The sequence below is a fragment of the Neolamprologus brichardi genome, chromosome 15 (genome assembly GCF_056152115.1).
Source record: "Neolamprologus brichardi isolate AB-2024 chromosome 15, ASM5615211v1, whole genome shotgun sequence".
NCBI classification, from domain to species: Eukaryota; Metazoa; Chordata; class Actinopteri; order Cichliformes; family Cichlidae; genus Neolamprologus; species Neolamprologus brichardi.
Window position 1 is genome coordinate 31116453 of NC_142118.1, and position 13341 is coordinate 31129793.

Below are 13341 nucleotides of genomic sequence, written 5' to 3' on the forward strand. Positions count from 1 at the left end.
AGCTCAATGAGTGTTTTGGTGGACCTACCAAATAATGGTGAAGCTGACAACTGTGTACAACCCAGCTAAACAACAAACAACAAATTAGACTTGACTCCCCCCGCCCATATTTCTTTTATTAAATCAGTTACAATATACTGTTAGGTCAAGAAGAAAACAAAAAATATCACAGATGAGAGTCAAACACATCCACAATATGTCTGAAACAAGCTAATGCGCTACGCAAGAACTTATCAGGAAGCTTGTCAAGCAGTCAAAACCACAAATGTTATCAAAAAGCAAGTCAGAAGCAACAAAAACAAGAATGCATCTTGTTACTCAATTAGCTGAGCGTGTGCAGACATGTGCAATATAAAGAAGAACTATCTACACCAACACGTATGCACAACACTGCTCACGCAGGGTGATGGAGCCAGTGGGAACCTACTCTTGCTTCTAAATGTCACAGCTGCTCATGCACAACTCAAAAGAATAAAAACATTTTTTCCCTTTTTTAAACAGGAAACGGCATACAGAACATTACAGTGCAGAGTTGATGTGCACGCAGGATCATAGGAACCTTTTCAGATACAACTACTGTTAACATGACGTCGAGTTTTCAAAGAAAAACGTGCAAGTCGTCACTGGGTTTAACAGGATATACTAACGACTGCAACGAACTGTTAAGGATTCATGAGAATGGGCTGAAGTCACAGCTGGAAAAAACAAAACAAAACACATGAATGTCCTGACTAGTTCATCACCTTCTGGTTATGTAGCTACACTCAGCAATACAAGCGAGTCACCAGAGCCAATAAACAACAATCCTTCAGCACTGACTCATGCAATGTTATTTAACTACTAAGTTTCTTAATTTGCAGTAACAAAACACAGGTGAAAGCTTCAATATTTGGAGGAACAGTGGGACAGTGTGCAGTTTCAGTCAAAGTCCCTATTGACCAGGACCAGTGGAGCCACCAATGTCCACACATAGAGTGCGATGCAGATCCAGCTGGAGGAGATCTTCACCCACACAGACGGCCACTTGCTGGTGATGGCCTCATACTTGAGGTCAGGGCTGCGGATACACACAAACAAAGTGGACTAGTTGCTTCTATCCAGATAATATACCTTAGCAGAAACACAAAACGCGTCTTATTTGGACCTAAACCCCACATATGAGGTGAGAAATCCACAGCAAAGCAAAGGTAACGTCTCCGACTATTGAAGACTGCGCAACTTTAAACTTATTGTGGACAAAACCCATGAAATAACAAATATAAAGTACAAAGATAGACTTATACAGGTCTCCTACACCGTGAAACCTACCTATACCAGTTGGTGAGTGTCATCATGATGTAGAGCGATGCAAGGAACAACATGAAGTGGAAGAAAGAGTAAGAATACGTGACACCATCTTTCTCATTATCCACAGCTCTGTTGGGGCCGTTTCCCTCCTCAAAGCTGTCCGTCTGAGGCCCATCTTCAATGAGAGCAGACTCATCACTGGTCAGAGTCAGCTTGTTGACTTGGGCATTGGATGAATTGCGGATGCTGACGAATAAACAGAGGGCTACAGTTAGAATTGTGCTATCCACAAAGAGACAGCCTGCAGGTTAGTAAATGAACCATTTAGTTGTCTGGGTGTTTGCAAGTTTAGAATTACAAAGATAATTAAGGAGTTCCTTACCTGGAGTAAAGGACACACATGAGGAAAAGGATCAATCCCACAATCCCTTGGGCATCCCACCACTGAACCACATGGTCCTGACTGCCAGGACTTGTGGTGTTTAGCCCAATAATGCCCAGAAGGCTTGGGTTACATTTCCTGTCTGAGAGACAAGAAGAGATTCTTTAATTATCTAATTACCGTCATCGGCACAGCCACTGAAGTCTATTCAAATGCACTACATGTCAGTGATATCAGTAGCGTTTAGCATTTAGGAAGGTGTTCTATCCATCTATATTCTTAGTGTGCTCCTGTACTTCCTTTCCTTCCTGTTGCCACCATCCCAGTGAAGAGGTAGAAGACAGCAATGCCCTGCAGGAATGCTCTCGACACTACAGACATGTTCTTTGATCCAAATAGAAATGACAGCTATAGCATCACTGACTGTATACATTTCTGTGAGGATCGTCCCAACCAGGACTGTATGCAGTTTTCCTAACAACAAGCACTGGATCACCATCGGCACTACACTGGTTGGATGTACTAAGGGTGGGCAGGAGTCAGAGTACAGAGAGCTGGTGAGGAAGAAATCCCCTCGTTCTGAATGTAATCAAGACAACAGAGATGGCAGTTGACTTCCAAAAGAAAAAGTCTTCAGCTAGGCCCATCAACATCATGGGTGAGGAGGTGGAAACAGTGGAGAGCTACTGGTAGTTTACATTGATGCTGTTTATAAAAAGGGGAAGCTCAGATCCTTTAATGTGTTGGGGGTGATCTACCAGTCTGGCCATCTAATTTGCTGTTGTCTGCTGGCAGAAAGCATCAGCGCCAGAGTCCATAGGCTTTGAGTTGGTGAGGGACAAACTGCTCTCCATCATGGACAAGCCAGCATCACTCCACACTTCGAAGGCAGCAAAGCTCCTTCCTTCATTCTTCCTCAGTGTGATTCAACCCTGCTGCCTCAAACAACACTTCAGAAAATCATTCCTACTGTTATAGAGAACAGTACAGTAACTACTTGTTCTATGACAGCAGATCACACCTATTAACCAAACCATCCCACACATATTTTTGTATTATACCTTCATGCAGCAGTTTCTTAGATTAATAGTGGACATATTTATCAAAACAATTTGCACTACTCTGCAAAACCTCAGTCTTAATTTTACTGTTTTTTTTAAACCAACTTTGTTTTTACTTTTTTAAAAATCCCTGTTGTATTTGTAAATCTTTGCATGTGCATTTATTAGCGTCCGCACTAGGCACCTGTGGCACTCTGTTTATTGTACACTGCAGTATTTTTATTCTTTGTCCAGCTGCTCTAACACAACAGTTTTCTTTGTGAGATCTATCTGGACCAATAGAAACACCCATATTCACAAGTAGAGTGTGACCATGTGGAGAGAATGGAACTGATAAATCACACAATAGATCGATGCAGCATGAAGCATCCCAAAAATACACATTTAAACATTACCAGTGCAGTGCTGAGGGCATTTTCCCAACTAATTTACACTTATCCTCCTCACACGGAGTGTGTGGCAACATTGGCCTTACTGTGTCAACACTGTGTTGGTGCGTCAATCAAGAACGACACCTACTGGACCCAAAGAAAAGGAAAAAACATTTCTGGATAGTATTAGGCCCACATTAGATAAAAACTATTATTGATCAGTTTGAGAATAAAGTTGAAATCCGCTGGTGTCAAACTGATTCTCAAAGCAGCGTTCCGGGATCACTGCTGGCTTTGGGCGGGCACCTGTCTGTTCACGTCAGAGCATGGGGTAGATGTGGACGGATGTGTATCTGTGTGTGTGGGGCTAGGCCTGGGTCTGGGGGTCAGTTATGGGCACATACCAGTACACACTGCAAACCATAGCAGGCTGAAAAGCTTTTGTTTTCTTACCAGGCTCATTGGTCATAGCAGACCAGGTCAGGTACATGGTGTACAGTGTCACCAGAGAAGACTGCAACAGGCCAGACCTGGGCTGGGACTCCTGTACATGACACACCACACATCAGTTATCTCTATTTTCTAACAACAACTTCCATAAATGACACATTCTGAATTATATTAGGCGACACCCCCATGACTCCATCATCTCATGTCTGACTCATCTTGCTATAATTCATGCCATTATCCTTTTAGTGTTACATTGCATAACATCACTTCATAATAAAGCACTACATATCCTGTCATGTTAATATGATTAATGCATCTTACTACTACATATAAAAGCTGAACATGTCGGGTCATCTAATGTACACAAAATGTGCGTCTGTATGAATGAAAGAGAAGTGGTGTGAACCTGGATCTGTGGCAGGATGGACATGACGGAGGCAGCGATGCAGAGGAGCATGTTGATGCTTATGAAGACCTTGTTTTCAGTGCAGCCATCAGAGTGGGTGTAGTAGACATAGAACATGACCAGAGACACCAGAGACAGCAAGTAACTGACTGTGGTGACTGACAGCAGAGCTGTGAACATACAAAAACAAAGAAACCTCATTAACATAGAGTTGTGTTAAGCTTTTCCAGCTGATGGAAACACCACCTTCAGTTGTTTACTTGTCATATAAAACAAATACACCCAAGTGTACACCTAATTATTTCTTGTGACTGTTGTAATTAATAACATAAAAATAAGTCTTAAGTAAATCCTATTTTTCCAGCTATGACCAAAACATTTTTGTCTGCACTTCAAATCTATTAGATCAAAGACAGAGCTCTTTAGTCATCTCCACGAGTATCCTCTGTCACTTGTCATCATACCTGCATACCAACAGCGAGAGTTGCCCTCCTCCATCTTCTCCACCCAGGACTCGTTCCAAGAATGGGCAAAGTCGATGAGTAAAACAAGCTGGATAAGGATGAAACAGAAGGCCCCCGCCATACCGATGTAGAACCACACTGTGGATCAGAGTGAGAGAAAGAACGTCACACAAAGGACACTAATATAATGAAATCTCCAGTTTAGTGTTAGACGAGTAGAGAGCCTTAATCTGGCACATTCACATTTCTTTATTCTTGTCCCTTAATGTGCACTGTAAAATGAAACAAGGTGTGTGTGTGCAATCAATGATCAATGTATTGTTTATCAATGTAATCAATTGGACTAAGTGAGAGTGAATCAAAAACAGTTACCAGTAGTGAAGGGCCCTTCTGAGATAAAGAAGGATCCAACAGTGATGGCAACAGCTGCTGCAAACTTGAAGAACCAAAACCTGACAAACAGAACATAAAGAAATTAACAATCAGATTACTGCTGAAAACGTTTGCAGATGTTATCATTCAAGTACATTAATGGTAACATGTTTTAAATGTGCAATGATGGACATCAGGAAACTGTGAGCAACACATCTGGTGCTGTGCTATTTAAATAAAACTGAATTTTATTGAAGATACTTCTTATATTCATGAAAATAATCACTAGCTGCAGTCCTAAGTGGGACGTTCCGCAGTAAAGATGGCCTTTCACTCCCTGCTGCTGGTTTTGATGTGATCTATAACAAGAACACGTTCCAGCTTGTCACATGTTCTAATAACACGATATGTTTGGCATGTTTAAAGCAGGTAATCAATCCATCAAATCTCAATAAAACCTGACTTTGTGTCATAGCAGACATGATGTGGAAGATGGACATGCTGACTCACCCGTTGTGGAGTGCAGCACGGGGGTCTTTACTGCTCTTGACTTTGATCATGAGCAGAGAGAAAAGCAGGAAGAACATAGCCATTCCGAAGCAAACACGGTACACGGCCTTGTAGCCAACCAGCACATCACAGTTCACATGTCCCTCCACACCAGGAATAGACGAACCCATCCCTCCTTCACAGAAACCTGGAATCTAGAGCAACATAAAAAGAGACAATGTATACAAGTGTGTCGTAGTGCAGCACCCGCCACGAAGGGGCAAAGGAGCCACTGCATGCAACAGAGGCACTGTACTGCGAGCCAAAGGAAATCCACAGAGATCCCACAGGTCAATTATCCACCTGTCAAGTGCAGGCTGGACATGAGCTAGCCAAAATTATCCTTTAACATGTTGCATTTTGTACTCAAACGACATGTCGGTCATACACCACCACTGGATACATCAAAGCTAATATTTGCCTCTTTTCTAACTTTTTTTTTGGTCAGATATGTCACACTTAGATATTTTAGAGCAAACACATTTCAGTGTTAGACAAAGATAACCTGAGTCAATAGAGAGCAATTTAAAATGATGATTTCATTTATTAAGAGAAAAGTTATCTGAACTGAATCTGTTTTAGTTGCTTTAGTTTTAAGACAATTAGTGTTGCTTAATGTCACTAACACAACTGCTTGCACAAGGCCATACAAACCTATCTTGAAAATGGAAATTGGTCTGGTTCTTATAGAGCGGTCAAAGTGCTTGAGCACACTTGGGTTATGCAGCAGGACAATGACCCAAAGCACAACAGCAAGTGGTGGTTCCATCTCTCCAGTCTGCATGCCAAATATCCTTGGGCCCAGTCCCAATCTTTTCTCCGCCGCATTCATTGGATGCATGTGTGTAAATGCTAAATGGAAAAAAATAGAACTAGATAGATCCAGCATAGAAAAACGTAGAAAAAAGTGCTTGGGTGAAAGAGACAAGTTGAATAAAGCACCGAGTGCTCAGGTAGAGTACAAAAGTGCTACATAAGAACCAGTCCAATGACCATTTGACTAGTCAAAGCCTGGACTTAAATTTAACCAAGGTCATGAACTTTTTAAAAAAAAAATCCTCCTTTGTCACTGAATTAAAACAATTCTGCAAAGAGGGGGCAAAAATTCCTCCACAGTGATGTGGTACATTCACCGTCAGTTATCACAAAACAAGGAGGATACAATCAGTTATTACGTTTGAGGGGCAATAACTTTTCCATTAGAGCATTTGTAGCTTTTCCATTAAATCAAATTATCATTTAAAAAAAATTACATTTACTTGGATCATCTTTGTCAATGTTCAAATGTGAAAAATTAGTGATGTTTGCGACTAGCCGACTAATCGTTGTCACTATTTGGTACCAGATTTAATGCCTAATGCTGGTAAATTGTTGGGTCATAAATGTTATGCAGCCATCTGCCACTAGATGGAGCACTGTTGAAAAACACCAAAAATCTGTTATTCTAATAGTGAAGGCCTGGACTGAGACAGCTATACAAACGGCAGACATTGGCTTTCTTCGAAGGGCGGATGGTCTCTCCCTTTGCGAGGCTGAGGAGTTGGATCATTATGTAGGGGTTCAGAGTCGAGTAGCTGCAGCTCTACACAAAAAGGAGATGGCTAAAGCTGTCACCTCCTGGGTAAGGTGTCTAAGCTGGGCGCGTCCTATCGGAGGAGGCCGCAGCACAGACCCAGGACACACCAATGGCTGGATGTTTCCCCGGATAACCTCGAGGAGGTAATGAGAAGGAGGTCTGGGCTCCCCTGCTGCTGCCCCCGCGACCAGACTTCAATAAACGGAAAAAATTGTTGTTTTCTTATTTTAGATTTGAACTTTTATTGAAGTCATTGTCATGAATTTTCAAAGAGTGTGCATCGTTCATGGTGCAGTGCCACACTGTTCAGTTACAGTTTGAGTTTTTCAGATGTTCATTTGTCCTATTTTAATAATTCGTGAACATGTTTCCATAACATATTTAACATTGGTTTATCGGAAGGGTTTTTCCTCTTTGGTGTCTATTTTGAGTATAACGTGTTGATGATGAATGACAAGAGGTGGCGCCCATCTAAACAGCACTGAAGAATCGGATTAATGGTTTGAAATGCCTTTTTATTCGTTTTTGACATTTTCCACTAAACTGTTCTCAAATGTAACATATTATCTTAGTGTTTCTGACTTTATTCTAGTATTAGAGTGTTGTCTCACTTGCTTAGTTGAGAAACATGCCTTAAAAAAAAAAAAAAAATCAAATCAAATACGCAAAACGCAAACAAACAAAAAACCCAAAGAATGAGGTTTTTCACAGCACTGCAGCTTCCAAACACGGCCGATTGAACACAGTTAAAACTTTTTTCCAAACATCCCACCAGATTATTTTGTTATAATAATGTAGCCAATATTATACAACAAAACTGCACAAACAGAAAAAAGGGGATTGAGGCCACTGCAGGGATCAACATAAAAACAGTTACCACATGAGAGGAAAGATCACAGTACATTCACAGCCGTGTACAGTTCTCTTGGTGTGAATATCACACATATTTAAGTATTTAAGAGTTGGAACGGGCAGGTATGGCTCATTAGGAGAATAAGGTGATTAACAACTGGTAAGCTACTTAACAGCAAACAAGGACTATGTGTCTTAATTAGGAGCAATGAACCAAACTATATTTACTCTCACTGCAGAATCCTGTTAAAGCCTTAGCAAACTAAAATATCCATGAGAGTGTTTTCATAACTTGTGACATCTCTGTGCTGCAGGAGATATGCAGGCATTATTCCAAGGCTAGTTTTACGTCAGGAACACTGCGTACCTTCTTGAGCTGGCCCTCCATGCCAGGCATCAACATGATACAGGCAACAGCCACTCCCAGAAGCAAGAAGAAGGCATAGATGAGGCGAGTCACTGTGGAATTATTTCCACTGGGGCAGCATCGACATAGCAGACAGGGGGCGCTGCCACAGAGACACGGGATCTACATACACACATGGGAACAAGTCGAGTATTAGAGAGCACAGATATTTTAAAGCTCATTGGTTAACAGGAATAACGGTAATCATTTAGTTCCTAGAAGCACCTCGTGTCTGTAGGTGTATCTGTCCGTTTCACATGACACGAACCTGCTGCGTGCAGCAGATACCCCACTCTGTTTACAAGGTTGAGCTAACGTCACACCCCGGTGTTTTCATTTCACGGACAGTGTGTTTACGAGCCGTCACTGTGTAACATGAACATCAACAGGCCTGCTGGATGGGAGGTAGTACGGCGATGTTTCGCATAATCGGCTCCGTCTAACTAAAAGTGCAGTAACACGCTCACAGTAACTGAATCACTAAAGCGGCTGTGTTATGAGCCAAACGGTGATGTTAGTATGTCTGCGCCACAGACCCTCATCGTGTTGGCCTGACATTTTCCTCCTGCGCAGTCACTGCAACATTTGTTAAATCGACGCAGCTAAAACGTCCTGTCGCTGTTAAAACTGTTCTCACAGTCAAATGAAGAATGATACTGACCCAGCTTGCCATCGAGCACAAACCCAAAACAGCTCCCATGATCGCTGTTGTTGTTCTTTTGTTGTCCAACAGCAGACCGCTCCGAGAGCTCGGTTGACAATTTAAGAGAAGATGGCTGACGCCCGGACACTGGCTTCTTTTGCATCATAAGGCGACAGTGTCGGTGCTGTTCACCGCTTGGCTGCCCCCTACAGGACAGTTATAGAAAACAATCCAAATCAAAACGGAACTCTAGAAAAAGAAATAGTCTGATAGTCCATTTCTTACAAAGAACTGTACGTGGAAAGTATTGGCTAGGCCTAATTACTTTAATCCCTCAATCAAAGAAAAATGTTTTCTATCATTAAACAGTTGGCTACCAAAATTAAATAATAAATCATGCTTTTACTGGGCAACAGACTGACCGGGATTCATGGAAAACAGACATATTTAAGTCTGAGCTTAGACATTTTACTCTGAACTTGTTACAGAAGACAGCTTTAGTCTTTTCTTAGGCCTCTTTAAAGCATTTCCTCAGTATATGGGTTTATGGCTTGATGTGTTCCTTATAGAAAATTTGTCAAAGCCCCAGTGGTTCTCAAAGTTTTTACATCATTCCCCACATCCAGGAGGAAAGATTTTTATGCCACAGACAAAAACAAAACAAAGACAGAAAAGCCTAGCTGCAACTTTATTTTGATAATAAGCACATTCACAATGAATTCTTCATTCATTTTTCTTTTAAACAAACAATAGAATAGAATAAACATTTATTATCCCACGAATTAGAAATTTGGGTGTCACACAGCTCTTATAGCAAGAGGAATATAGACACAAAGTAGTCCTATATACACAGCAACCGAAATTCGTATGCACAGATATAAATGTACAGAGATATGTACATAAGTGTGGGGGGGAGTATAAATGCTCCTGGTGAAATATACAGTGTACAAACAAGCTGCTAATGAGTAGCAGCAATTAAAAACATATGATATGTCAATTAAATTGGTGATGAGTAAGATAACCATGTTAAACTCTGTAATAGAGTCTGCTGTAGAGGCTGTTCAGTACAGTCTCATACAGGGGGTGGCAGGTGTTGTCCGTGATGGATGTTAGCTTAGACAACATTCTCTCCTCGCCAACCTGCTTGATGGATTTCAGTGGACAGTCCAGGACAGAGCTGGCCTCTTGATCAGTTTATTAAGTTTCCCCCTGTCCCTCTCTGCCATTCCACCACTCCAGCACACCACAGCATAAAAGATAGCAGACACCACCACAGTGTCGTAGAACGCCTTTAAAAGAGTCCTGTTCACCCCAAAGTATCTCAGCCACCGTAGCAGGTGAAGACGACTTAGACCTTTTTTGTAAAGGGGATTTGTATTTGCGGACCAATCCAGTTTGTTACTGAGGTGAACACCCAGGTATTTGTACTCCTCCACCATTTCAATGTCCAAACCCTGGATGTTCACTGATGTAGGGGGGGACTTCTTGCTGAAGTCAATCACCAGCTCTTTCGTCTTGCTGAAATTGATATGAAGATGGTTCTGTTCACACCAGCTGACAAAGTCATTGATGACCCCCCTGTATTCCAGTTCGTTTCCCTCTGACGCCTAGTCCACAATGGCGGTGTCATCTGAGAACTTCTGGAGATGGCAAGTGTCTGTGTTATAACTGAAGGCCACAGTGTGCAGGTTGAAGAGGAAAGGGGCAAGTACTGCTTCTTGTGGGCCCCCCGTGCTACAGACTACCACCTCAGACTACAACAACTTTCATTTCAAACAACTTTGTAACTTTTGTCACTAGACTGTGTCATTAGTCTACACCACGTCTTCAAAAAAGCAGCAAGTTACACAGAATGTGAACTTTGCCAGAAATGCAAAAATGAAGTTCAGTCTTAGTCTTATAAAAAAAGAAATCCAAAAACTCATGAACAGAGATGAAAAAATATATGATTTAGTGAGAGTTTAATACTTGTCACCCGTAGTGGCTGCAATGAGCCTGTTGTTGCAGGCTTGATACCGCCATTGTCAAGTCATGTTCAATGTTCAACCTAGATCTATACTTTGTTTTCAGTGAGGCTCACTCCATCTCACAGAGGTATGACGTGCCAAATGGAAGCAGAATGCCCACAGCTTTCTGTCCATGAGTGGATGCTTCCTCTCCACACCAGCCAGATTCACTTAGTGCACGAGCTGCACCCTCAGCCTGACTGTGGAGTCAGAGGTGATCTGGATGAGCTGGTCTTCTTCAGCAGAAGTAAAATCAGCAGGTGCAGATGCATTAAATGGATCTCTAACCCAGACATACTGAGTAGGGGTGGGTTTCGATGATAGATTTTCTGAGTAAAATCGATTTTAGTTTGAATAACGCGATATCGTTCATTAAATCCTGAGTCAATTTTTTAAATATAAATGTATTTTGCCAGAAACGCCAGAATCTCAGGTTAGAGCTTTCATTTTTTTGCTGTTGACGGCATTCTCCAATTTTCTTTGAAAGAAGTCAAGTGTCTTATAGATGTCATTGGGGTGTAATGTCTCTGAGTGTCTTCTTAATTTGTTGGGCATCATACTGTCAACTGCCAGAGTTCTCAAACATAAAATACACACCGGTCTCTTTTCATCTCCTATCACATTCACCGTGAAACCAAGAGCAAGATACGCTTCATCGTATTTCCTTTTTGGCTTACTATCAGCATTTGCCTCGTTTGTCTCAGATGCAACGCATGTTTCTCGTCAGATATCTCTCCATTTTAACGACCATCCAAACCTGTGGCTGCAGCGGATGCGCATATTATTATCGCAACTGCGGTGAATTTCTTTGTTCCACCGTGAAAGTGATTCCGATGCCCTTTTTGACCTTACGGGTCAGAGCCATTTCAGTTGTAGGTGTTATTATTGCAGGAAAGGAAATCTGTATCAGCTGGGTGGCAGATGACTGATAGAGATTTCATCCTATTATTCATAAAAGCCAAAATCTTCTAACTGGTTACAAAAAAAAAAAAAAAAAAAAAAGATTGTCCCTTAGGTCAAATCTGTTTCACCTCTCACTAAAGTGTGAATGCTAACATTGGATCACTCTTACAACAGAAGGTGATCTCAGTTCCTTCAACAGTATTTCAACAGCATGACTTTAACATCATTTTGAAGGAGGCTGGAGACAATAAGCTGAATGGACCGTGTTCAACACCTCCATTGCTGAGGCTGTTGCAAGGCACTGTGGTTGTAAGATGGTACCTGACATGGCGATAATCCATGCACTGGATGGTGGACACCAGAGGTGAAGGGTTCCCTATCAGGAATCTCATACCCAGACTCTGCTTCCTCTACAGAAGATGTCATTGGGATTAAGGAGGTCCTGGACTTTTTCCTTCCAGTCAATTTTCTTTCCAAGCTCCTTAGATTAGTCATGGCAAAATGAAGCTTTCTGAATCACTGAAGCTCGTCTTGAAAAAGGGTTTGTTACTCGAAGCTTTTCAACACAGTCCTCTCTGGTGGCATCTGGTGGCCAAAAGTATGAAGAGCAGCTTGAATCTACAAGTTGAACTGCTTCATTATGGTTGCCCACTGTACAGAGCTGAGTTGACAGCTTCTGTTTAGCATCATGTGACTGTGGCGTGGGTGTGGTCTCTGGCCGGCTGCAGAGGAGGGGTGACGCAGTGAGCTCCTGGGGTGGCGCAGGGGCGAGGTGAACAGGTGTGCTGGGAAGTGAAGGTGATTGTCACCTATATGTTCGCAGTGACAGTCGGAGGCAGAAGAGTGGACGTGACAGCAGAGAGCGGGAGTGACTGTGTCCCAGTGAACCTGAAACCACAGTATTAATAAAGGTATTGCTGTCCCCACACCCGTGTCCTGTGGATGCTTTACAGGACAAACGTTACAGTGGCAAAACAGTGATATCGAAATCTATCACTTCTAGGCTTGAACATAAAAGCCTTGCTTCATCTGGTGTGGTGTGGATGATGTAGATGTAGAGGCCAGTAGTGTATGAAGCAGAAAACAGTGACTTCCCGTATCACTGCGTGTATCGCTTTAAGAAAAACCATGAGACTGGTGCAGCTGCTGTGTCATACTGCAGTGAGGCGCCAAATTGTATAGGAATTGTGTAGAAAGCACAACTAAGATGATAGGAGACAGCCTTTAGTGCTGTTTGAGTGTTTACTTTTTAGCTTGTTGTGAAAGAACTCCAAAGCAACCACTAATGCCATCACCAAAGTCCAGCAATATCTCTCAGAGAGCAACATATGCAGAACACAGGATCCCCTGGAATACTGGGAGTATCAGAAACATTTACCTGTACTTCTACAAATTTGCTTTAAATTTTGATGTTACTAAAACCTCTCATTCTGTAGAAAAATTTGTAAACCGTGCCTTCTGCCCTCAGATACAAATACACAAACACTCCCACTGTCACAAGCACTTCTATTTCCTAAACAAAACCTTGGCTTTTATTTCCTGTGTTCCCACTTATACTTGCTTACAAAAAAGATCAGTAAATTTAGCATTTGACAGACTATTAGTCAATCAGA

General features: G+C 41.9%; 1 protein-coding gene across 1 annotated transcript; it reads right to left on the bottom strand.

Annotated features, from left to right (window-relative positions):
- Window positions 1-95: 95 nt before the first annotated feature.
- On the bottom strand, window positions 96-8999 carry serinc1 (serine incorporator 1). The gene is made up of 10 exons (XM_006796274.3): window positions 8838-8999; window positions 8138-8299; window positions 5304-5497; window positions 4794-4873; window positions 4422-4559; window positions 3958-4127; window positions 3555-3645; window positions 1670-1811; window positions 1309-1533; window positions 96-1057 (listed from the first exon to the last, which is right to left on the bottom strand). The coding sequence occupies exons 1-10, from the start codon at window positions 8874-8876 to the stop codon at window positions 919-921; spliced, it is 1380 nt and encodes a 459-aa protein (XP_006796337.1). The 5' UTR covers window positions 8877-8999; the 3' UTR covers window positions 96-918.
- Window positions 9000-13341: the final 4342 nt, after the last annotated feature.

Bases quoted from the DNA above. Each gene is read 5' to 3' on its own strand.
- serinc1 (XM_006796274.3), bottom strand. From the start codon at position 8,876: ATGGGAGCTGTTTTGGGTTTGTGCTCGATGGCAAGCTGG. The intron at 1,812-3,554 runs GTAAGAAAACAA...CTTGTCTCTCAG, and splicing joins TGCTATGACCAATGAGCCTG to ACAGGAAATGTAACCCAAGC. The intron at 1,058-1,308 runs GTAGGTTTCACG...GTGTATCCGCAG, and splicing joins ACACTCACCAACTGGTATAG to CCCTGACCTCAAGTATGAGG.